The sequence below is a fragment of the Rhipicephalus sanguineus genome, chromosome 7 (assembly GCF_013339695.2).
Source record: "Rhipicephalus sanguineus isolate Rsan-2018 chromosome 7, BIME_Rsan_1.4, whole genome shotgun sequence".
Lineage (NCBI taxonomy): Eukaryota > Metazoa > Arthropoda > Arachnida > Ixodida > Ixodidae > Rhipicephalus > Rhipicephalus sanguineus.
The window spans coordinates 76,128,539-76,155,538 of record NC_051182.1 but is presented as its reverse complement, the minus strand read 5'-3'; the positions used below and the strand labels follow the sequence as shown (position 1 = coordinate 76,155,538).

At 47.7% G+C, this 27,000-nt stretch overlaps 1 protein-coding gene across 1 annotated transcript in view; it reads right to left on the bottom strand.

The window, feature by feature from the left end:
* Positions 1–20,314, bottom strand: part of LOC119399532 (BCL2/adenovirus E1B 19 kDa protein-interacting protein 3) — a 96,531-nt gene extending 76,217 nt beyond the window's left edge. Inside the window, exon 1 of the mRNA XM_037666341.2 lies at positions 19,720–20,314. Within this exon, the coding sequence (XP_037522269.1) occupies positions 19,720–19,777 (58 nt within the window). The 5' untranslated portion in view covers positions 19,778–20,314. The remainder of the gene's footprint in view (positions 1–19,719) is intronic.
* Between the last annotated feature and the right edge of the window lie 6,686 nt (positions 20,315–27,000).

The window sequence follows — 27,000 nt, the reverse complement described above, 5'->3', positions numbered from 1 at the left end:
TTATTGCCGACCTATGGTCCTACCTACTCACCTATCAGCATTATTATCAGCCTTATACCTGCTTACGGTTATACTCAAATCCACTAACACATGCCTCAACGCACTTGCGTTCATACGCTACTTAAATGTCTATCGATCAGAGGCGTCAGTTAAGGCGGGGGGGGGGGGGGGGGGCATGATCTCTTTCCGCAAACTCTTTCACAGGACGTTCTTAATAGAAATATCTCGTGTGAGTCGAATATTTCGTAAAAACGTCCTTACTGAATTGCAAGTACTCATAACTCGTATTTGAAGGTACAAGATCAAAAGGCGTATCGTACAGCACGGATTATGCGAGATATTGGCGTTAAAGAGCCTTTACACCATGACTGGAGAAACTAATTTTACGCCAGCGGACTCATGAGTCGATTCACTCAGGCTCACTCAGACTCAGGTCAAGCCATGAGTTTGAGTGAGTCCGGCTTAGCAATGTGTTGGTGAGCTTGAGTCCGAGTGAGTCCGGCCGAGGAAAATTTCTCGAGTCCGAGTGAGCTCTCACAGCAACATATATTTCTTGAGTGAGTCTGAGTGAGTTACAATATTTTTGCCGACCTTTGCTGGCGAGTCCTCTTTTAAAACCACCAACTCGACGCTGCACGCAACTAGGTGGCAAGAAAAAAAAAGACTCCCGAGGAGCCTTCGAGGCTGGCGATCCCTTCCGGAGACCGGATCAAGAAGAAGGGAAGCGCGCGCGCAGAACCCGTTCGCTGCCCAAGCGTCGAGACTTGGCCGACGCCGCCAACGCCGCCGGAGGCTCTTCCGACAGACGACGACGACGACGACCCAAGTGGCCCCCGACGTCTTCTCTTGCTCTTTTTACCGCTCTCGCAGTCGCGTGCACGCAAGCCAGCTGGATTATGTCCCGACGACCTCAACACTGTCGCGCTGCCGGGTTGTATTACGCAAAGCTAGACGGAAGTGAATGCGCAGAAAGCACGGAGTCGTTGTAGTAGCATAGTACACAGGGACGACCTCTCTTTTCGGCTTGCGAAAGCGTCGAACACGCACGACACAACTAGAGAGAGAGAGCGAATAGGCTGTCAAAAGACGCAGCAGCAGCAGCAGTACGCGTCGCGAGAGAGAGGCACAGCAGTTGGCCGTGTCTCCAACACGAAATAAGTTTCAAACGTCACGCACGGGAAACGGTTTACTCACGGATTCAAATGCGACATCGTTTTTAAGTATAAAGACAGCCATGAGCTCGTCATAAGCGCGTCGTGTCGGTGCAAATCTGACCACTAAAGGCAATGTCGGCTGGATGTAAGCGTTCCCGACGAAATTACGCCGGTATAACACCATTTCAACACTGTGGAAAACTAAAGTATGCGTGCATTACTTAGCCGTAAGTTGTCGCGTTTTAGTCTGTGAGTACTGTACTCACTGATCTGCAGGGCTAAGTAATGCGCGTAATTATTAGAAAAAACAGCGCAAAACCACAGGAAACACAGGAAGGGAACGCACACAGCGCTGAACTCTCAACAAATTTATTGTGAAAAACCAAACGCATCGCCCATAAATAACACATGAACCATTCGCATAATAGTGCGTCACTGGACATAGCGCAGATGGGCCGTACGTTAGTTTTCCACAGTCTTCTCTTCGAGTCCCATGGGCTTAAAGGGGCATCTAAAGAGCAAAACAATTTTTCTCGCATTAGTAAAGTAGTCTTCCACGATACCAAGAACACCACGCTTTCTGCGCGAAGACGCTTAATAAGCGAGAAAACGCGCAAAAACAAAATACAGGTGGCGACGGCACCTTGGAGTTCCCGCACCATTTGCCGTGACGTCACATATTTTTGACGGCGCCTGCTTGGGCCTACGTAGTTCCTAATCGGTCAAATCGAAGTACACTGTCCTCTGAGGGGGCCAGAGACTTGACATAACGAGTTTGTGGAAATTTCGTCGAGCCAGTGGCGCCAAAATACGTTAAATGCTCTTTGAAGTCTTTTACGTCACGAATTACAAAGTTCGGCGCGAGATTTAAAAATGAAACTTTGAACTTGGTTTTCTCCTCTAATAATAAACCTATGGTGGTGAAATAAACTACACGAGAGTTCTCCGAGCACACTTTATCAATCTAAACCAATTCATTGTTTCTCTTTAGTGTCCCTTTAACATTGGCTCGGACACTAACATCAGACTTTAAGTGGCCAGATTTTGCAGCGACATGACCACAGGCGCGCGCACGGTTCTCCCTTAGGGCGGGGCAAATTTTCGCCGCAGCACAAGCTTCACACCGCTTTCTTAATAAAAATAAAGAAATGACAGAGTATAATATCGTGGCGTGTTGCCTCATCCGTGTTTTCCTTTTCTTGATCGATCGTTCCCATCGCTCCGTCCTTGTGTGCACTTCTTATCGTCCCCCGTGTCTCCACCTGGTGGGCAGCCGCAGAAGCTTTCTTGGCACGTTCAGCCCTGTCGGAAACGCACGCGTTCGCGTCGCACTGTTTTTCTGAAAGCCGAGATAACTGACACGCCGACCTTTTTTTTTTTTGTTTTAGCCGCGTCGTCGGCATCCGGCTTCGCGCGTCGCTCAAAAGTGACCCCCCGTACCTGCAGCCTCGAATTAAAATGACGCAATATCGCAAGCAGAGTGGGCGGGGCAGAGCTACATGCACTACAGTTGTGCATATTTTTTTAATTAGTTAGATTATCTATTTATGACAATATGCTCAGGATATACTCGAATTTATCCACTGAATCGGTACAAATAATATAAAGTGAAATGAAGATTATAGTTATAAACATGATGAACATCAACCAAATTTATTTAGTCGTACGAACTAAAACCGCTACATACATTATATTGTAAGGCACGCGCTGGAGAGGGTGAAAATCCCGATAAACTTTAACCATCTGGGTCCATATTCACAAAACCGTCTTAGGCTGAAAATATTCGCAAGAGAATATTTCCGCCAATCACGATGCGGGAAATATCATTAGCGAACCCGCTTGACCAATGGGAAAACGCACGTACGAAGAAGCGTTGTGAATTCGGTCCCAGGTGTTGCCTGAAATTGTAATTTCTAAGTCGACTAAGTCTATAGGTACGGATTCATCGTGAAAGTAGGCAAGCGCGTACCGACACGGACACTGGAGAAATGAATCCCTGTCAACTGCGCTCAACTTTCTGCGGGTCTAAATACACAACTGTTTCGCTACTATGTTTAACATGGTAGATGCGTGAAGCCAAAGGGAAACACAATGGCAAGACTGCTTCCACGATTACTTTCTTTCATATACACAGCCTCCGTGACGAACGTATGCGTCTAATGAGAATACACTTCAGCCGCTTAAGAGCGAGCTCAATTATATCGAGTGGACGTCGCCACAAAACAACGAGCCAGCCATGGATGCTAAAGGGTGTGCCGCTGCATGCCAAGGTCCGCTGCTGGCTTATCGCCAGGACTGCAGCGAACCGGCCCGTGCACCCGAATCGAGTATGGCTAGCCGCTCCTCGAAAACGAGTTCGTAAGAGTATACATAGCTTGCCGGACGAGTTCGTACACATTACGGCGTCGTGGACCCCTAGGAAACGTCAACAAAGTCCTGCTGTCTTATGTCTTTTTTTTTTTAGTTGGCTAGTGTATACGTTTTCTTCGGCTAAGCAAAAACGGAAAAGGAACGAATAAGACACGAGTGAGACGGTGACACGAAGGACATATTTTTTTTTTTTTACTCAAGCACATACCTTCTTACCTAACCGTTCTTTGGCATTCATCGACACGCTAGACCCTGGAAGCGTGCACACCCCATACGTTAACCGTAAAGCCAACGGTAGTCTCTACAGCCAAAGGTAGACGAGCCAAGGCCTGCCAATCGTGGCTACAGTAGCTTCCGTAAAGTAAACACCGAAAGTGCTTGCCTATCCGCGAGGTGAGATTATCTTCAATTAGTGCCGATAGAATACGAGATAAACGAGACGGGTGCCAGGCTCGCGCTCCGTTTCCTTACTAAAATAAATAAATAAATAAATAAATAAATAAATAAATAAATAAATAAATAAATAAATAAATAAATAAACAAAACGAAGCCGGAATTGTCGCCATTTTCTGGCGACAACACCTGTGTTATTAATCAAAAAGAAAAGGTTCACAGTTTCGCCGAAACAGCAAATGCGATAGCAACAAATTCGAATGTTATACGAAGAAAGGCTTATAGCATGTAACTCCTTTAGCAAGAGACGTGGCGCAACTCAAACAAAACGCTGGGGTCAGCCCATATCAATGCTCAGCCGTACATTTCCCGGCGCTGTTTAATGTGCAGCGGTATAGCCACGCAGGTTTTAGACGATAATGGTGCCCGTGCCTCTGATGCTGATTTCAAAGAACTCTTTGATTTTAAATTTCAACTAATTTTTTTTTTTTCATTCATTGAGAAGCTTCCTTTCTTTCACACTCCACCAGCGATGCGTGGGGTACGTTGACACTTCCACTCCCGCCTATAGACCCTTTTCATAATCCGCAAGTGCGCTCACCTGCGCTGCATATTTGCCCAACTAATGGCGGCACCTGCCTTGCTTAGACTGGAGAAGAGGTCCTAGCTGCACGTGCAGGGGCTTATCTATTATGCGTGTTTATGTCAAGAGAGCCGAGTCTACATTTTCCGCGTCGTAGCGCAAGCAAAAATGCGCTTGAACATGCTGTTTGCAATAAGTGACTAGCCGCCATTAGTTGGGCAAACTGCGTAGCAGGAAAGCTAGCTGTACAATTGTGAAGAGGGTCTATTGGACAGCCCTGCACATGTCTATGCCTGCTACGTCTCGCCTCATTATGTATGTACCTGTCTGCGCTGTTACTGCTGCTGTTATGCGCTGTTATTCTGTCGTTATCTCCAGCTGTCATAAAAAAAAAAAAAAAAAAACGTATTCTCAAGTGAATGCGCTGTAAAGGAAACACTGAACTGTCAGTGTCACCTCAGTTCTTCGTACCGTACAGTAGTCGGTGCAAACAAAAAAGAAATGATAGAGAAAGGCCGCAGGCATGTCACGCGTAAGGCGGAGGACAAGATGACAAAGTTCACGCAAGCAAAAGGCGCACATAACGACACGCTGACACAAAGTATTCAACCCGAAAACGGAAGGACGAACGGGAACACCTGAAGCTGCGCGGCACACGGTAAACACGCGTACAGCAGCAACTCTCCTACAACAAATAATAATAATAATAAAAAAAAAAAAAAGATGCGAGAAAGTAAGCGGCCGCAACGGTTCCGGTCGAGAAACCACGAAGGAGAGAGAACGTCCTGTTACCAAGCGTGGGTGGCTGGGTGTGTGTGTTGCGAGGTGGTGCGGGCACGCTTGCTCTCAAAGCCGAAGGCGCGTCGATCCGAAACGTCGGCGGGCGAGAAATGCATGTTTTTTTTCTTTCCTCCGCGAAGAAAGGGGAGGGGCGGGGTGCGTGGGGCGAAAAATTAAAAAAAGAAAAAAAGGGCGAGCCGAGCTAGCAAAGAACGCGAGGCCGCCCGTCTTCCGCGGATGTAAACACAGCGCCCGCGAGTCGGCGCGCATTCCACGGTCGACGAAGGCCGACGCCGCCGAGGTTGGTAAACACCGCCCGACGCCTTGCCCGCCTCCGGAGAACGGTCGACGCTCCCTCGCCGCCCGACGCAAAACAACCCGCCCGCTCGCTGCACAGCGCATGCGTGTACCGTCTTCCTATATACACCGTTTACGCCATACTCTTGCGTCAGAAATAAAGCCCCGTTATGCAAAGTCCCGTCTAGAGACTTCCGTTCACCATTTTCCATTTCCCCGTTTTATTTTTGTACATAACTTTCGTGTTCGTATTCTTATCCGTTCATTCCAGAACCAGCCGCGCATTGATTGACTCGGTGACAAAACGATTCCGTTCCACACAGCACGAGGGCGCGGGTTCGATTCCCGACAGGGTGGAAAACCTACTTGCTAGGGCACGTTGCCCGGCTGTCTGGTTAGGATCCATCGTTTACACGGATCAGGGCAACACGACAGGCACGGGGAATACGAAGACGCACACACAGCGCTAACTTTCAAGTGAACCTTTTTTTTATAACTTTTTGATTTAGGCTCAACTGAACGTTAGCGCTGTGAATGTGTAGGAAACAGTTTCATGTTGCGCTCCTCCGAGTCAGTTACGAAACCATAGAGTTCTTGGGTGCACATACATAGGAAGGCGTCTTAACTTCAATTCGCTAAGAAAAGGTCTCGCCATACGATGGACATAAATAGGCTCGAGTAAAGCAGATGAATGCGATGATAAATTAAGACGACGACGGCGACGACACACGAGAATGAGGTCGCAAGAGCGCCCCCCCCCTCCCCCCCCACACACACTTCCAAGGCGTTCACATCATAACACACAGAGGGCGGGGTCGAGCTAGCGATCGGCGCTAAGCGCACAACGGCATAACACGCGGAGCGCAGTTAACGGCACATTTGCCAGGCCTCAGAGAAGAGAGGGCATCCGAGAACCCGTTACGACGACCCCTAGAGCTCCGTTTGTTTGTCTTTGCTCTCTTCCCTTCCTTTTTCTTTTTTCTTTCGTAACTGCGTCGTCCATTGGTGCTGTTCCGTCGGCCATCTTGCGGAGCTAATTCGCCACGCTCGTGCCGGGGGCCGCTGCTCCCTTCAGCCCAGCCGCAGTTGGAGTCCACGTCACAAACACGTGCAGCTGATCCGCGGCCGCTCGTCGTCTAAACGCTGCAGCCAACGACCCTCCCGAGGCCACGGCCCTCTTTCATTTTCTGTTATTTACTTTTCCTCTCTCCGGCAGACCGCCGCACGCACGCGAGAAACCGAGAGAGTGTACAGCGAATGCATCGAGGCGAACAGAGAAGGAAATGAAAAGAAGTAATAGACTAATTAAAAAGGAGGGAGAAGGGGTGCGCTTGAAACGCAATAAACAGGCTGAAATAAACGATCCTTCTTAAAGATCGAAACAGAGAGAACCGGAGTTGTATGCAACTGTAAATAACGCGGCAGGCGGGCACTGTTTTTTTTTTCTTTTTTCCATACGAGGCAGCAAACGCCGCAAACGGAATAAAAGCGTAGGAATAAACTGCTTCAGCGTCTTGAGTAGTGCTGGTTGGTACATACCGATTTTGAAAGATTAAACAGCGCCAGAACAAGAAGAGGACGAGTCGAAGACGGGCGCCGTGTTTGTGTCCTCTCGTCGTCGCTTTGTCCACTGTTTTGTTCTATAGCGCTGTCTCATAGTTCGAGATCGTAGAAATAAAGACTAGGAAACGCATTTAGTGTGTAAAAGACGCACCGACAATGACTAATAATTAATATTATTAATACTACTACTAATACTACTACTACTACTACTACTACTACTACTACTACTACTACTACTAATAATAATAATAATAATAATAATAATAATAATGAACAGCACGCTATCCGAGTACACGGAGTAAGGAGAGTGCGCAGTTTCGGACCGAGTGGACGGTGTTTTCAGCCGCGAAATCGATCGACAGAGAAGCGATCGAGGGAAGGGCTAAGCTCCGAGAAGGAAAAGACGAGAGATAATAATAATAATAAAAAGAAAATACTATCGGCCCGCGCACGCCGGCTGCTGGACGTCTTCAAACGGCGTCGCACACCACCAGCTGTTGCTAGCGCGCAGAACCATCTCCGCGTCCCCACCCATACCACCTACTTGAGTTCTCCAATCCTTTCCTCTCGCCATCAATTACCTCCCCTGCTTCGCGGTTCCAATTTTTTATTTTTATTTATTTTTTACTTTTCTCGCTGTCAGCCAAGGCGACTGACGACTAAAGAAACGCGTGATGCATCGCACACCCGCGCAGCACACCACTCGCACGGAAAAGCACGCGTGCTCACGGGCACGTAGGCTTACTTGCAGTTCGCGCTGCTTCAGTACCCGCAAGGCTCCAGAAGCGGAGCGTGTCAGCCGACACCGTTTCTTCGACGATGCGCTTCGCGAGCACACGCACCCGTCTTTTCTGCTGCACTGACACGACGCCGGAACGACACACAGCCAGCATACAGCGCACTGCACGCAACTTGTTGTGCATAGCGCGCTACACAGTTTCGTTTCTACGGAGAAAACAGTTCGTAGTGCTTCCCTCGTTCGATAGTAATTTCGGAGGTTCTACGTGCCAAAACCACGACACGATTATGAGAGACGCCATGGTGGAGGGCTCCGGACCACTTCGGCCACCTGGGGTTCTTTAACGTGCACCTAAATCTAAGTACTCGGGCCTCTGTCGTTCTCGCCTCCATCGAAATGCGACCGCCGCGGCCTAGGGATGGTCGATTAAAATTTTTAACCGGTTAATCGTTAATCGAGTTAGCCTTTAATCGATTAATCGACATTTTTAATGGGTGCTTTAAAACCGATATCTATTTGTTTGAGAGGCATCGTTCGTGTTTAATATGGGCCCAAATCTTTTCATTAGGCGCGCTGACGATCCAAAATTCCCACTTTCGAAAGTGTCGACGACGGGCCCCTTGTGTGCAGTGTGCGAAAATTCACACTTTCGCACACTGGACACAAGGGGCCCGTCGTCGTTGGTTGATGTCGCGGATTCAAGCATCTGTGGCCATCATCCCTGGACTATTCGGCAGCAGGTCGCATTTTCTCGAAGCCTGCCTACTCGAGCTCATCGAAACCGGAGGCGCGTTCGGGGACCACACTGGTTGGAAAGTCGCAGTTGAAACATGCAGTGTGGCGGAGGGTGAGGAAATCTCGAGAAAGGTAAAAGAGAGACGAGGAGAAATTAAATAAGACGCCCGCTCTAGTAAGCAAGTCATTTTTTCTCGGTTTGTCGGTTAGATATTGTGGAAGCCCTACATAATACTATAATTGCGGACTGACGCGATCTTTTTCTTGAGGTCACCTATGCAGAGATTACACAGAAATATACTGGCCTCAAACAGACCATCCGTACAGGCAACTGCGGGAAATAGAAGGAAAGAAGATGACATTTAGGGGCTCGTTTTTCTTTGTTAGACACAATATTAATTAGAACTAAGAGACAATATTGCCAAGAAAAAGTATAGGGGGTGTTATTTGTAATAATAGGGATATAAATCTGAAGTGAAGTGGACGGAAAGATAACTTGTCGCCGGAAGGGACCGAACCTGCGACCTTCTAATTACTTTTAGGGGCTCGTTTTTCTTTGTTAGACACAATATTAATTAGAACTAACAGACAATAATGCGAAGGAAAGTATAGGGGAGGTTAAGGGTGTATGACAAAGAAAAACTAGCCCTTAAAAGTCACCTTCTTTCCCTCATTCATAGCGAGGGTCTCGTTCTGGCAGACTTGGTACCTTCAGGTAGTATGCGAGGGATTATTGGTCAGCTTCCAGCTCGTAAAAAAAGGTCACTTGCTACATGACGCCAAAAGGCAGAAAAAGAGTGTTCCACACTCGCCGCCATGGCTGTGATCGGCGCTGACTAACACTCCTAGGTTTAAATGCACATGTGTGCCCTATGAAGTGGACGGGGTATGACCGCCGCCGTAGCTCAGTGATAGAGCATCGGACGCGTTATTCGAAGGTCGCAAGTTCGGTCCCTGCCGGCGGCAAGTTATCTTTTCGTCCACTTTACTTTCCTCACACTGATATCCCAATTATTACAAATAACATCCTCTATACTTTCCTTGGCATTATTGTCTGTTAGTTCTAATTAATATTGCGGGAAATAGAGTGACATGAGTTTCTGCCTCCCGGCTAGAAAAAAACAACAGCAGCTGCGCCAGTATACTCCGCAGGTTTCACCTGATCTTCCGTAACACGGCGCCACTCACACCCTTTCAATTGTGCGTACATCCTGAATTGTGAGCGCTATCTAGTGCATAGGTCGGCAAAAAATGTGGAGCTCACTCAGACTCACTCACGAAACATATCTCACCCTTAGGGCTCACTCGGACTCTGATTCACCAAACTTTTCCTCATCCGGACTCACTCGGACTCAAACTCACTATAATTTTTCTCAACCGGACTCACTCGGACTCAGACTCACCAAAATATAATTCACTCGAACTCACTCAGACTCACGGCTCGATCTGAGTCTGAGTGAGTCGACTCATGAGTCCGTTAGCTTATAATTAGCCTTTTTCTACCATAATGTCAATGCCCTTAAACGCCAATATCTCGCATAATCGGTGCGCTACTTAGCATCTTTTGATCTCGTACCTTCAAATACGAGTTATCTGAGCTTGCAGTTCAGTAAGGACCTTTTTATTGAAAGAGATGACTCACACGAGATATTTTTATCAGTAACTTCCCGTGAAAAAGTTTGCGGGGGGAGGTCAAGGCACTTCCTCCCCCTTTCCCTCCTGAACTCACGCCTCTGATCAATAAATATTGAGCTGACGTATGAATGGTAGCGCGTTGAAGTATGTGGGACTATACGTGAGCATAAACATGAGCCGACATAAGGTAGTAATGCAGAAGTAGAGTAGATAGGACCATAGGTCGGCAAAAAATGTGGAGCTCACTCAGGCTCACTCATGCAAGATATTTTGCCCTTAGGGCTCACTCGGACTCAGACCAAAATTTTCCTCAACCGGACTCACTCAGACTCAGGCTCACCAAACTTTTTCCCAACCGAACTCACTCGGGCTCAGACTCACAAAAACTTCACTCACCCGGACTCACTCAGACTCAGACTCACGTCTCGATATGAGTCTGAGTGAGTCGACTCATGAGTGAGTTCGCCGACCTATGATCTAGTGTACCAGACATTACAACATAAATTGCGCGACTGTCCTTTCTTGTCACAGCAGAAGACGGGGGCCTCTATAGCTGAAAGCTGTATTTCTCCCTAAATATGCGACCATACAGTATTACTAAGTGCTACAAGGTCACTTCTTCAATACTAATGCACTGGATGCTAGACGGTCGGTAAACCGACGCGTAAAGTTGCGGATTACATAAAGGGTCTATAAGAGCCTTTTCACAATTTGCGAATGCGCATTCCTGCACTACATTTTCTCTCAACTAATGGCAGCAACTTTCGTGCTTCAAGAGAAGACGAGGTCGTAGTTGCACGTGCTGGCGTTTGTCTATTATGCGTGTTCGTGTCAAGAGAGCCGAGTCTACACTTTCCGCGTCCCAGCGCAAGCAAACCGCGCTTGAACACTCCGTTTGAAGAAGTGACTAGCTGCCATTAATTGGGCTAACTGCGTCGTAGGAAAGTTAGCTCAACAATTATGAAAACGGTATATATACCCTATAAGACGGACAGTTGGGATAGTTGGTATACAGCATAATAAAATATGGTTACTAGCGTCGTTGTCCTCTTTACGCTAGCAAACGTATCTTATTATGTATATACGGATTACCTAATCATCTCCCCATCATCGTACTTCATCACTCTTTTTGCCCCGTTGCGTTTTCCCCGTTTCAGAGTAGCAGGCAGGGGCGTACTAGCTCAGGCCACCCTCTCTGCCTAATAATACATTTTCTCTCTCTGTTTCATTGGTAAACAATATTTTATTTGCTAAAGATTAAAACAGAACGACACTAAGAACCAGTGAGTAAATAAGCAGCGCATATTACAATGCCGCACTTACACAAGAAACGAGTAAAATCTGAGGGTTGAACAAAATACAAAGAAAGCTGCGATTGACACTACAGGTGACGAAAACTACTCGTTTACCAAATGTAAGCAGACATGCGTTTATGCGGCAACACGATGAAACAGCGCGGCAAAAAACAAACACGAACAAAATAAGCTACAAGACGATGCGCTGGCACGTATGAAATTTACAGAAAAGAATAAACTTCTCTTTTGAAAGTTGGCGAATCCACATGCTGCTTACTTTCTCAACAGTCCCCTTTTTTGTTTTGTTTCATGGGGTTGCTGCTCCGAACCACATGCTTTTTTCTACTGAGCGAAGAAATGTCAGTTGCCCGGGATGCTCGGGCGACAACCGACACCTCCTTTGGGTCGCCACACATCCAGCATGCGAAAAAAGGCGCTCGGATGCTACTGACGTTGCAGGAATTTGCAAATACTCCATTGCAACGTCAAACACATGATCTAGGCCAGTTCGCATGCTGTGCCAAGTCTCAAGTGGGTTCGGATTGGTGCGGTGATCGACTACAGGGTAACTATAGTATGTCTTGAACTGAGAAGGCATTTAGTTCATCGGATCGTACTCCAGTGCAACGCAATTGCGTAGAAGTGCGCGATCGACAGCATCCCAAATAGAACCAGAAAAAGTAGTTGTATTCGGCTTTGCAACTTCCTGCGTCTAAGGATAGCGTTCAGGGTCTGCGTCTCAGGATAGTGCGCCTCGCAGACATGCGCTCCGGCCAAGGGGCGAGGTTGGGAGCGGGAGTGGGGGATGCCGTAATCGATTAATCGAATAGTTTTAATCGATTAATTCGATTAATCGAAACGCACATATCGATTATGATTAATCGATTAATTGTGGACCTTTAATCGATTAATCGATTAATCGTTCATCGATTTTACCATCCCTACCGCGGCCGGGATCGATAAGAGCACTTGCCTCGTTTGAAATGCTGTTGTTGGGTGCAATGTAGTCGCTAACGGCTCCTGGTCGCACCAGGAGTATATGAACCCAATTGGGACCAATTTAATACAGATTATTGAAGTTCACTCGGGCGTTTCCCAGATGCATCTAGCCATCTCGTGCATGGGCGACCTCGCTTTCTTGTCGTGTCTTGATATTGGCTAATATGAGTCCGTTTTCCTTGGACGCGGGGGGGGGGGGGGGGGGGGTTGTAGGGTTGTAGGGTTATGTGTTACAAATGAAAACAAAAAAATCACAAACACACCAATCATTGGATTAAGATAAAATGAGTAAAAATATCGCTGTCAGCGGATAGCCAACAATGGTCAACAGTTAGCTAACATGACACAGTGCTATAGCCAACGTTAACCAGTGCGAGTTGTACGCGAGTAAACACAGCAGATGAATTCGGAACGAAATTATCGTGGCCGTTAATGAAAGTCGGTGTATGAGGTCTCAGGAAGACACTGCTTTCAAGAAAGAAAAAAGAACAGTTCACGTCAACGCCATCGCGCTACTACCAATGCAAGACATATTTTTATTATTTAAAATAAGAACACAACAGTAACGCAGAAGTACGAAACCAGTGAAGGACTCCAACTTTTCAAAGTTTGCTTCAAGGATTGGGACACCGGAAGACGGATGCGAGTGCAATGACCTCTCCATCCGCAAAAATAAGAAACATCTGCGAGCGACTAGGCGCCTCCGTCCGCTTCACTGCGGATGAAAAAAAGGTCAATATTTTTGCGCCCTTCCCGTCGCAAACACTCGTTTCCTACGTGTGTGAGAGCTATTGCTGTCAGCTGCACCGCAGAGCACCTCACCGCCATTCGATCGTCAGGATGGTCGGCTTGCCAACCGGTTGGCCGTGGAGATGGCGATGTTCGGAAATCCACGCACGTTCCTAGCCTTCTCATTTGTCTATACTTATTCGGTTTCTGGCGCATATTCAGAGCAGATGAAGCGCACCTGCAACTGCAGAGCCGTCTCGCGACTGCAATGTATACACTTAATGGCGGCAAATCACGTGGGTACTGCGCAACCGAACAACTTTACGCTTATCGCGAATTTCCACTCACTGCTGAGAGACCGCTGCACGGTGTTTTCTTTCTATTCAGAGCTACCGAAGCCAAGGATTCGGCCCTGACCGCAAAGCTGGCACGGGATGCACTGAAACATACGTGACATACACGAATGCGCTGAAACTTATGGGATGTGTATTATACTGTTCACGGTACGCGCCGCACAGTTTCAGCGGGCTGTTAACGCAGTCGGGCATATTAAGATCATCAGCATTATCATCGTCAGTCTGTCTACGTCCACTGCATGGCAAAGGCCGTTTCCCATGGTTGTCCAATTATCGCATCTTTGTGCTTCCTGCGCAAAGCGTTATCCCCGCAAACTCGTTAATCTCATCTGGCCACCTAACTTTCCGCCTACCCCAGGCATACTTGCTTTCTCAACAACTGTGCTCCATGCCTTGACGGACCGTAATGTCGCATAAAAAAAAAAAGAAGAGATCATTCAGTGAAATGATTACCAATTTAATCTACTCGTACTCGACATTAAAAACTTGAGAAGCAAAACGTCCAGGTCCTGAGCTATAACTGATCACGTAGCGCAAAATATGACACTGGACAAGAGAGGGACGAAGGCGAGCGCTTAAGTTATGCATTATCATCATCAGTTATGCATTACCAACATGCCCAACTTCATACTCTTCTGCTGAGCTATGCTTTTTTGCACGAAAAAATATGACAGGAGGTCCTCGACGCTATAGCCTGTTTAAATAAATCAAGTCATACAATGCAAACGAATGCACTCGGAACGTCAAATGCAGGATCATAAAGTTAATTTGTAATCTAATGTAATCTTCCGGTTTCACGTGCCAACACCACGACATGATTATTAGGGGCGCCGTAGAGGAGCCCTCCAGACTACAATTTTGGCCACCTGGGGTTCTTTAACGTGCACCGAAATCTATATACACGAGCGTTACTGTATTTCGCCCTTATCAAAACGAGCCCGCCGCGGCCGGGAATCCAACCCGCATCCTCAATCTTAGCAGCGCGATACCTTAGTAGCCAAGCCAGAAAGGCGGGTCCACTAAATTTGCTAAAAAAGATAATCAGTCGATGTAGGATCCCGACACATCTCATATCTCTCTACCTGGTCAGAACGTTCGAGAATGCTATAACCTTTCACCACGAACTTTCCGACAAGGAATATCTTTCGCTCGATCCCAGTGTCATGCACGCTCCCACGTGTCCTTGCGAACGCGTTTAACTTTCGATAGCCATTCACCGTTGCAAGTGGACGTCACTGCACTCCAACCAACTGACGTGACTTCACCGTCTGTCAAGTCAACAGGCGAACCGGAGCGTTGGCGGCTGTGTCTTTCTGCTGCTATCACACGACACACGAAATATTTTCAGCTATATCACATACTATACACGTCATATACCCGGTAATCTACCCTGATTATATAAGCAACAACTGCAAACTCACCACGGCTATACGCTTAGACAAACGCGCTGGGAGTGCATCTCATTTTATAACGATGCTAACATCGATGCTACGTCGGGCAAGGTGGGACGCTGCCCTGCGCAGTTCTAGCCTATCCAACCAGAAATGGGCCATCGAGCAAGCCCGCGATGCGGCTGCCAGGCTAGGCTTTTCAGTCACAACGCGTGAACTAGACGCGTTCGCACGCATTTTGCAGGACACGAATAAATTGTATTCCATCAATCCCTGAAAGCGAAGGTGTATATATGACTAGGCGAAACCAAAATTCGTCCGTCCTATGTATGCGAGGACTCGTAGCGCATGTGTATAGCCCGCAGAAAATTTGGGCCAGTTGGGAACACACGGGTGACAAGCGCCAATTATGCTTTCCGGACCGACCGTAACCAGTAACTGCGAAATACCAATGAAATGTCGGAATTAACACAGCGATAAACACTGAGACCCCACGTTTCATCATCGCCGGTCAACCATCCGTGCGGAATGCTTGGGCGGCGATCTTATAAGCCGCAATCCGTGAGACCGGTTCGTGCGAGCCTCGGAACAGTCTTGGGAGAGAAATGAGAGGCAGAAGAACTCCGCGCGTCGCCGGCATCCCGACATGCTATACGACGCGGCATTCGTCATCTCGGAGCGCAGTCGTCGACGCCTACAGAGCGCGACGATATATATGATGGACGATGCGGCTCAGCGCGCACGAGTCCCTTCTCCGGAGGATGGCAGTCGCAGAAGTTTCCTCCCTCCCTTTCTTCCGTTCTCCTCCGAAGGCGCTGAAGTCACGTGCCAGAGCTCGCTTTCGGTCTCGTCTCTTTCCGCTATCGCTTCCAGCCACTGCGCTCCACTTGACAACAAGGTTTTGGGCGGCACCTCACTAGAGCAGTGCGCCCACAAGCGCAGTCGCAACAGTATACAGCCCACATACACACACAAATACACACACACGCACTCCCTGACGCCTCGGTCGTCAAGCGAGGGTCAAGAAGAGCACCGCGGAGGATACGGATCCATATATAGAAGCAACACGACACGAGAGGCCGAGAAGAGAAATGACGACGTCGCGAAGGAGGCGAGTCGACGACTACGGGACAAGACGCGGCGGCCCAGTTGGGCCACGCAGTTAGCAAAGGACTCGGCGAGCGTGCGTATAGGGTGACCACTTTTGCTATGCGGGACACGCTTACCGTAAGGGGTGAAGGGAGGGGGGGGGGGGCGGGGAATACACTGTGGACGGTGTGAAAATTGACAATGATTTATTTTTGAACTTCTGGCGAGAAAATTTCTCTTGCAATACACGATGTCACCTCTGCAAAAGGGCAACAGAGGGACCGATACAAGTTGAAGTTCAAGTACACATCTGTGTACACGAAACTAAGTTATACAACCCTGTGATATGATTCGACAGAAAGCGAAGTTATTGATATCGGCGAAGAAATTCGGCAACCAAGAAAGCATCCCCTCATAATATCGATGTGGCTTAGATAGTTTCCACGCGGTTTAGTCATATTTCTGTAGCTGGTGCCAGAAATATTTATTGCCACAATGAATCGCGCTGCTAGCTGACTTTTGCGGAGTTTCGAGTGCTGGCAGCTGACGCATCCTCAAACAGGGTCGCCCGATGCAGTTGAACACATGGCGCTGCCGAACGATATAATAAAGTGTGAAATGAGAAACATTTTCTTTTGCAGGTTTCCGTATCTCTTGCGGGACGCGGGACAACAGTCTTCAATGCGGGACAGTCCCGTGAGTCAGGAAAGGCATGGCCACCTTAATGCGCGAATGCTGTTTCTATACAGCGGTATCGTTCTATCTGCGCCCACCTCCCCACACAGAACCGGGTTTCACGAAAGGCTGGGTATGATGTGCCGCGCACGACATACTATACACGTTAATTAATATTTAACCTCTAAGAAAGACAACAGATGAGCCAAAGCATTTTATCTATCGTCTTGTCTTCGTCGAAAACCGCCATTATTTCAACTACTGCACTATATGCAATGACTGGTTGGAACGCCTTACCATCACATATTGCCGCTTAACCCGAAATAAACGAATCGTCAAGATCAAATTCGCTCACGATTAACCGCCTAACTTTATTATCGTTATTTTTCAGACGCTGCAGTGTTTTTCTGTCGACTTTTTATGTTGTTTTGCTTTTATGGACTTATGTGTGCCCCTATATTTTGCATTGTTTTTGTTTTCCCTGCAATTTAAACTATATACGTTTCACAAAGCACGTGCAACGCAGTTGAAGATATGCAATCAGTTCGTTCAGCGATATATATATATATATATATATGTGTGTATATATATATATATATATATATATATATATATATATATATATATATATATATATATATATATATATATATATATATATATATATATATATATAACTCCCCGCTTCTCGTGCATGGTCACCTTTCGTGATTGCAAGTGCTTGTGCGTGCCGAGCACGAGCCCGCGCGTGAGGCGTCGCGACTGGGTTCGAATGAAATACCAGAAACCGATGATGCTAAGTGATGCGGAACAACATATCGACAGCCGTATAACGGAGCTTGTGCATATCTAGGGCACAACACCGCTCCCTCCCTGGGTGCCGCCATAATCCCCCCTGGGCTGCGGTAAATATATGCGCTGTCGAAGCAGCGACGTCAGTGGATCAGCCTTTGCACTCCCGTGCCAGCCACAGTCCCGAAAAGAGGTGCTCACCCTCTACGTTGAAAAGCACACGAGTACGAAAAACCGCGTGGAGCGATGCTCGTACGAGCAATTCGGTTATCGACCACGCGCACAGCATTACAGCGCTCTTGAATTCGAATTAGGACAATTAGAAGCGTAGAGAAGAGCGCCAGTGAAAAGCTCTGGCCGTAGCTTCATTAACTCTGTTTTGAAAAGTTGAATAGGACGCACAAGTTCACCGTGACACAGCCTCGGCCTACAACAATGCCCTGCTAACGAGCTGTATACAAGGCGGCAAAGAGGTGTCTATACAGTATACAGAGGTGTTTGCCCAATATTCCTAAACGCGAACAGCGGCCTGCACGCCGATCAGCGTGAAAGAGTCTTTCAGGTGCATGGAATTGCTGTCAACGTACCGTCATTTCGTTTGTTTTTTCTTGCTACACGGTAGTTTATTTTTTTTTCTAATTTCCTTTTTGCGCGTAGCATACTGTAAGGCGACCACATTATACGCAAGATACACGAGCAAGCATGTCGGATTCTCGACAGATTTTACGCTTCGTTGGACAGAGTATGTAAATCACAACCGGAAGATACGAGGGAGTGAGATATGAAGTGCTTATTTCTCTCAAAGTTACAGAGTAGCTTGGATGATGAGCTAAAGACGCAGAGAAAAAAAAAAAAAAAGAAACCCCGCTGTTTTATGCAGCTTCGAGAACCGCCCGCGCCAGCTCGTCACTTGAAAGTCGTCGGTGAACATGGCTGTGACAGCCTCGCAATTCAAACTTTAACGTGACACACCTCTACGCAACTCAGAGTGACGCAAACGGCGATGCTCACCACAGAACCGAACAGCCCCAAAACTAGTAACATTTTGCTTTTCAGCCATCTAACGTGATACCATGAGGCCTCCCTGTGGGCAGGCTTTCCCTTGCGTAGGAGACCACGAGGTCGCAATAGCACCTCCAACGCGAGACGACCTAGCAACAACATGATGGGCGTAACGCCTCATTTAATCAACACGAAAAAAAAAAAAGCAAGAACGCGAGACTGATAGCGCGAGCACGAGTTACGACGCAACCCTCCGCCTCGCTGCATATAATTGGTCGCTTAAATGGCATAACTCTGCGTATACGCAGCGTTGCATATAATGGGGGAGGAGTCAGTCACGGGTTTCTTCCGTGCATTACGCGCAAGAAAACACGGAAACGGATGTCACTACTGCGCGCGAACGGAAAGCTGGCTAAACAAAGCGCGCGCGCTGGCGAAAAAATAAAGCTCGCATGCAAACAAACAAAAAAGAGGCTCTGTGGCGCAGCGTAGCGAGTGCGCATCTGCGCAACCTGCTGTGCGCATTTAACTATGTCGCGTTAAATGCGATCTCTGACGGTGTTCTTCACTGACGGCTCCATATAAACGAAATAGAGGTGCTGTCCCCAAAACGGCACGCGATTCGTCAAATGCAAGCATCTTTCGGGACAATGAGCACACGTTTGGGAACAGCTGTTCGCAAGGCGCGTTCTCGTGCGGTCGCATAGAGTCCCAATAAAAACCGCGACAAACGGGCCACAAGTCTGAAACGCCGTGAACCAGCGCTGTGTGCGTGTAGTACTCGAAGGATCGCGGCGAAACGCGCGAACGAAGCTAAATATCATCGCGCGCGATGCCTGCAGCGCATCTCGGTACCGGAAAACGAGATAAAAGATAATCGTGGTCGTACAAGACGCAAGGACGAGAGGTTGCGTCAGCGATTTGGCCGCGAAAAAGAGGTACGAATATATTACGCAGGCGCGCACAGCTGAGCGCGAGAGCTCCGCACCTCGCCATGTATGCAGCCATCGCGAACGAAACCGACGCCGACGCGCCAACGGCGCGGCAGCAACTGGCGCGCATTTATCCCGACCAACTAACCGCATGCATCGAAGAGAAAAACGGAGGAGTAAAAAAAGCGAATGCTCTTTTGGTTCGCTTACCGTTGAGCGAGTCATCGTTGGCAGATGCTGGCGGCTGATGCGGCGGAGTCGCCGACATAATCGACGGCTGTAGGGGCACGTAGCACGAGCTTTCCTTTCGGTCGAACAGCGGCTGCGACGGGGGCGCGAGTCCACTTCTCCCTCGATGTGGCGGGAACGGATTTCAGAGGAGACGATCCTTCGACGAAGGCGAATAAGCGTCGACGACGACGAGGCGATGTGGCAAAACACTCGGGTAGGACTTGAAGCGCTCAGCGGGACTGACACCAGCGACTTGTCAAAAGGGGCAGGCGCAGCGCTCGGTCTTTTGTGGTGGTGGGGGGATCGCTCCGCGCTGTGTGTTGTCTCGAGGCGACGTGCGCGCGCCGTGTGCTCTCTGTCACGTTCGAGACGTTCGGCCGGGGCGGGCGAGGACCTTGGACGAGCGCGTTCAACGGCTGGTTCGTTTCCCCCTTTCCCGGAACCAAAATAAAAAGAAAATCGAGCGGCTTCGAAACGCAAATACTCGGTTTGGTGGCGGCGCCAAAGCTAAAGGAGTACAGCAGCAAGCAGCGAAGCACGCGCCCGAGAGCGCGAGGGAAGGTAACAACACAGCGACCGTAGAGAGGAGAACGAGAAATCACCCCATGAGCTACGTCACCGTTTGTTTTGGAAACGGTGGCGCCGCGTCGCGGAGAATAGCGACACTACTTGCTCTTGAAGCGGCGGCGCTGACTGACAGCGCTATTCAAGGAGCTTCAGGTGCGCGTTTTCCATTCTAAACAAGAAGAGAAAGAAAATAATACTAACTCGCGTGGCCGCGGAAGCGTCTTTATTGTTTGATTATGCAGATAGTTCATAAACTAAGTAAGGATAGCGTTTACTGTAACAAAAACGACCTTAAATGGAAATCCAATTCACGTGTGTTATTTGTCTAGCTTGCCAGGAGCAAGCGAAACCATTTGTGTTTCGCTTGCGTTCGTGCCCGTCAAAAGCGCGGGCTGTTCAAAAGTGACCTTTGAACGTTTCTGAGTGCTGCCAAGTCTGCTTAATGCGCACATAATTGAAAAATGATCGCTGTGTTAGGGCGCAGCCGTTCGCAACACATTTAGCGACCTTCAGGCCTGCCTTTTTAGTTTTCTGTTAGGAACAGAAAACTAACTGAATGGCTTTGGTGCTGCAATGGTGTCAGTGCACAGACACCCGCAAGGGTTCACGTTTTGAAGCCGTGAAGCCGGAAATTTCGCGCCGCGGAGGACGCTATCGTTTTGCGTCCTTGGAGTACCATCATCCAGAAATAGCGTTTCGCTCGAGCGCCCATCACGCAAAAAAGTAGTGCAGGGAAGTCAGATAAGAGATAACGGCAGCAGATATAAGAGTAACAGAACAAACATACGTGTAAGAACGCCCATCGCGCGACAAACGCGCCCGTGGAGTACGCCTCGCAGTGAAAAAAACAAACACGCGTGTTGTTGTCGGCATCTGGTTTTGTCGCGCCTATCGCGTTGCGCCCGTCGCGGCTTCTCGTCGCTAAACTTTGCGCCTCCTCGTCTCCCTTGGAATAAACGCCCACGTGCTCAGAAGCACGCACGCATGCCATTGGTGTACTCGCTGACGGGCTCAAAATATTCGCCAGTCGTACACAGCGTCTGTTGTTGGCAGCGTGCACGCACGGGCAGCTTATCTCTATTTGAGCAGCCACAGTGCTAACCATGGTTTCCCGGCGTCACGTAGGATGGTCAGCACGTGATCGCGGGTATCCATTCTTTTCCCTTTTTTATTCTTTGCACGTTAATGCGTCCGTCTGTGTTTATGTATGTATGTGTGTATGTGTGTATGTATGAATGTATATGAAGTTGTAAATCTTATGCACTCACTCCCATAATCATTCCGAAAGTTAACGAAGCTAATTTTGTTCTGGACTTTTTAACGCCTTATTGTCTACCAGCTTGATACGATGATCTTAACGCGATGGCGTTGAAGAGCTCGCTTCGCAGAAATTGGGGCATCGCTGTCGGCGTCGTTGGCTGTGAGCGAAAAACATCATCTCGTCCGTGACCGAAGAATCGAGAAAGATGCAACTAAAGTAAATAATAAAAGTACTAGCTTCGAGTGAGAATCGAACCCAGGCCGCCTGCGTGGCAAGCAGGTGTTCTACCACAGAGCTACTCTATTGCTTGAAACTGCTTCGAAAAAAAAAACACATAATATGAATTCATGTAGTGGAAGGAGTCTCCGTAACGCACGTAATATTGCGTGGCAGAAGCGTAGAATCGCGCCAGGCGTCAGAACATGTGAATTGCGCAACGAATGGGTGTTTTAAAGGCCCACCCATTACAAAGCGCTCAGACACATGTTTAATCATCATCATCAGCAAAAGCATCAACAAAGTGAGCAGCTGCGTAGGATCGCGTGATGCCATATACGGACGCGTAGTGGGCTCTTCGCTTACTCGCAAAAGGAAGAATTATGGCCTAGTGGGCACTTAACAACTCTACTTACAGTAGGCATTCTAGGATACTTTGAAACGGCCAATGTTACGCACGCAGTCGCTCGTTTCGTAACGGCACGGTTGAGGCATTTACCGAGAACCGGAACTATAGGCTTGCAAATGAGAAGGCTATGCGCACGGGATCCGATTACGCTATCGCGTTCTACTCTTGAAGGCGAAGCTCAAGCGTTGTCCAAGTTTTCCTGCACTTAATGTGCACTGAATGTTGTCACGGTTAACCAGCCTCGTTGAACAACTGTGACGCTCCTGCGTTTTTTTTTCTGTTTTAACTCGTGTTTATCCGTAAACCTCTCGCTCTATCTCCTTTGTTTTGTTTGCCTGTCTCCTTTTACAGTTCCCCAGTGCAGCGTAGGAAGCTGAATGTTTCACTTGATATTATTCGTCCCTCCTTCGACTTATCATACATATATATATATATATATATATATATATATATATATATATATTATATATATATATATATATATATATATATATATATATAACGGCGCATGCAAACAAAAGCTATAATAAATTCAGGGGGTACACGTGACAAAGCTGTAATATGATTACGAGGCACGCCAATATTTTATTTTGTCAACCTGGTACTCTTCAATGAGCACTCAGGTGAACATTAGAGAACATCATGTCGGAGAACCCCACACTGAAGTTCACACTGAAGTGCACCTTCTGACAAAGTGCGCAGCAGGACGGGATACAAACAAAGAAAGAAGAGACAAACGAGCGCAGACTCACAACTCATTTAGTTACTGAAGTTAGTTACGGAGGCTAACTGAATTCATCTAGTTGCTGGAGTGCGCATTGAAGTGCACACACGATCGCTTTATTTTTTTTTTAATTTTGTCTAGAAATGCGGCTGCCACAGCTGGAATCGAACCCGTGTCTTCGAGCTCAGCTGCGCGGAGTCATATCTACAAAGCTTTACTGCGGTGCCTGGTGTGGACAAAAGGAGGGCATCAGTGCAACACGCTGAAATTGTGTCAACAACGCGTCTGTTGTTCTTGCGTCTTATACAAACACAGACTGATCGAACCAGGAAGCGGAGGCGCGTAATACCTCCAGCTGTCGCAGCCGTTTATCGGGACTCGGAAAACAATACTACGTGTCCAGCTGCCACGTAAAACCTTACTCGGTCGACGCACGTGGTCGGCAATAGTCTCATGACAGCGGGAAAGAGAAGCAGTTTCGAAGGGTACGCAAATATAGGACGCACTTTATATTGGGGGAGACGCTCGCGTCCCCTGATAAGTTGTTTTCACCGCGCGGCGCCCGCGCATCCTGCGGGCCGGCTTCACCGCGATGTAGGCGTAGTCACCTCTGTGCGAGAGATGGCGCTGTCTTCCCGCGGTGGCGCCACCTGGCAGAGGGGATGCGCGGGGTCATGACTCGCAGTGCTGGGCAGTATCGAATATACATGTATCTGAGATACTATCTTAGATACTCTTTGAGTATCTTGTATCTGTATGGCGATACGTCTCGCAGAACGTGTATCAGTATCTGTATTTCCGATACATTGACTAATGTGTCGTGTATCTTACGATAGAAGATACTGCGACTGGTACACCTCCGTGCAAAACAGTCAACGTTGGCTGAACTACTCTTATCAAGCTGATACTGCTGCCACTAAGTCACCTGAATAAAGCTAAAGGCAGTGACTTTTTTTTTTGTCTTGCTGCCGACAAACTCCATCGACGGCAGGCGATGGGGTCTGCGCTTCCCTATTCGTGGAGCAGAGTCACGTGGTGTCGTTCGCATCGTCTCTACAAAAACGAGCGCGCGAACATCTAGGCTCAACCGACCGTTTGTCTTTTAATGTTGTTTCTTTTCACTTGTGTCAGTGCCACGAGATCGGCCCTTAGCCACTGTCCTGTGCCGCGTACTTTAATGTATGCGGTGTCTATCGCGCAAATCCCTATGCCGCTACAGTGTAGCTATCGAAGTTTTTCTTGCGTGGTGCTTCGTTACGGAGTTCGAAGAATGCAAAAATGGGATTTGTTCGCGTCTCGTGGCTTTCACGCATCAGCAATTTGAAAGATCTCGTGGATGCAAGTTTGAGTTACGTGCCATAGATTGGCTTATATGCAAGTAACGTTCTAGCAACTATAGCACCACCGATACCGACGCTAGATCTAATAGAACAAGCATTTATCTAAAAGAATATATCTTGGCGTACCGTATCTTTGTTTCCTGCTATTTTTATATTGATCTTGCTAGTTTTATTCAAAGGGGTTTTAGAATCATAATTTGATTGTTAGCACAAGTGCTTTCTTAACTGCCCTTCATTTAGAACCCATGGGTGACGTCGCTCAGTGTACTTTTTTTTCGGTGTGTTTGCTGCACTATGTCTTTTGTAACGTGCTGGCAAAATAAGCTATAATCTTTATTCTTACATTTATATCTCTGCATTATTTGTGCTGCTATTTACATATTTACATTCCACCTGAGTTTACTGTTATGTCAATGTTGAGAACAAATATATAGTAATCTGGGCGAGCCTGGAGTATAGAGTAACAAAAATTCTGCTTACTACTTAGCAAAATAACGAAATTAAGTTTGCATTATATCCAATGGAAATTATTTGGAGCCATCTTAAAGATGTTAGGAAGGGGATTCGAGAAACATATTGTTATACCGAATGCTCCACTTTTCTCATGAGCGTCCCATTGACGAGCCGTTTCGGACCGTTTTTCATAGGCAATAAATTTTATGTAGCCTTACTTGAACAGGTAAGTTGACGATAGCCGCAGTGGTAGTACAATGGTTACGGTGTTCGCATGCTGACCCTAAAGTCGCGGGTTGTATCACGGCTCGGCGGTCGCATTTCGATGAAAGCGGAATGCTGAAGCCCCGTGTATTTAGATTTCGGTGCACGTTAAAGAACCCAGATCATCAAACTTTCCGGAGACCTCCACTACGGCGTCCCTCATAATCATACCATGTTTCTGACACGTAAAAGCCAGGATAAATATTATTGGTATTAAATTGACGATACCTCATGTTTTAGTGTCGTAGCATTTAAGGGTGCCGCCATTAACGTGTTTTTATACTCATTCGCGACGATTGATACGGAACCGCCTTTCTATTTTATTTAGATATATTTGTTTTCCTTGCTTAGGCTTCCCTAAATTGTTTTACTGTTATTAATAATCATTTAGTCGAAGCTGCTAGTGGCAACCGTATGAAAAGCGGCGGCTACCTTCAAGGCTTTGTGCAACCGTACGCTATATACGTCTGAGACATTTTGGGCTGCACATGTTCTCTCGTAGAAGAACAATTGTTAAAGGATTGCACGTTAGTGAGTTTGTCACTAACGAACGCTTTACGCCACCAGATAAGTAGAACATGAGAAGTCATTGCAGTTTTATGTCCTCTACGTATAAACAACGCGTCAAAAAAAAAAAGATATATATGTTTGATATATATAACCGCAAATACTATGTTTACGGTTTTTCGTGATAGAAAAATCTCAACAAATGCGAATAAGGGAAATCATGCTCCGAGCCCGAACTGAACCCAGATCCTCTGCGCGAGAAGGAGGTGTCCAACGACGCAGCTGCTTGACAGTATTCTAAAAAAACATAAACAAAACAAAACACCCTATACATGCCGGTGTCATGTAGTGCGAGGATTCGCGTTCGTTCCGTGGCAGATACGTAAAATCGCGACAGGCGTCATACCATCTAAATTGCCCAACAGTGGATGGCAGAAGGGGGCCCTGCTGACACTAAGGGACTGACGTCTCTGATCGCAGCTGTGATTTCCCAAGCTCGTGCACGCACGATAGCTCGGATGTATTCTATATCAAGCCCTCATCGAAAAACTTGCCTCGGTTGGCTATTTCATCGGTTCCAGGTGGAAGATCACGAAAAATTACACCATGTACCACTAAAGGGAACAACGTGTGTATGCGAATCAGCGGGGAGATGGTTCGCTTGAGCGGGAGATGGTGTAATATCTTTTTAGGAGCTGGCTCGCCAGGTTCTTAAGCTGGGGAGAAATCCCGCGCCGTAAGCTGCATCCATCCATTCAAAGCGTCGTGGAACGCGAAGAGGAACGCTACGCGCGTCGTGTCTTCCCTCTAGCCTGGCCGTTAATCCTCACAGGACGAGCGGGGAACGCGGTCGACAGGCGCGCGAGAGGGGGGGGGGTAGTGTAGGAGAGGGGAGAGAGAGGGGGAGGGGACGCGCATGCGCTGGCGCTTATCGCGGCGTTGCGCATGAGAGAATGAGGCGCGCGAGATGAGGGGAGCGTAGGAGAGGAAGGGGAGGACGACGCGCATGCGCAGTAAGGGTGGTTACGCCGCACAGAGGATTGAACTCCGCCATAAGCTGCTTTGCATCTAAAAGAGGACCACCCGCTGAACTGCACATAGAATGACAATCCGTGCCGCGACTCGCGGAGCTGCTCCGCACTGAGGGATATTGTCCCATCTCCCGCAAGAGATGCGAAAACCTTCCAAAATGTCCCGCATCTTACACATTACTATTGTCATTCGGCAGCGCCTCGAATTCAACTGAATCGGGCCACCTTGTTTGAGGATGTGTTTTCTGCAAACAGTTCAAGCATCCGAGAAAGTCTAGCTGCGCGGTTCACGGTGGTGACGACGAACGCTTGCTTTCGTCGGCTGTGGCGCAAACGAGTGGCGACAAATTCTTCCCCGTCTCTGAATCAGTAAAACGTGGAAATTAAGCTACAGCTGTTCTATATAGGAGTGAGTGACTATTCTATTTAGTTGGTGAATTGTTATGCTGATAATAATAACTATGCTTTGTGTCGGAGCGTATTGCAGT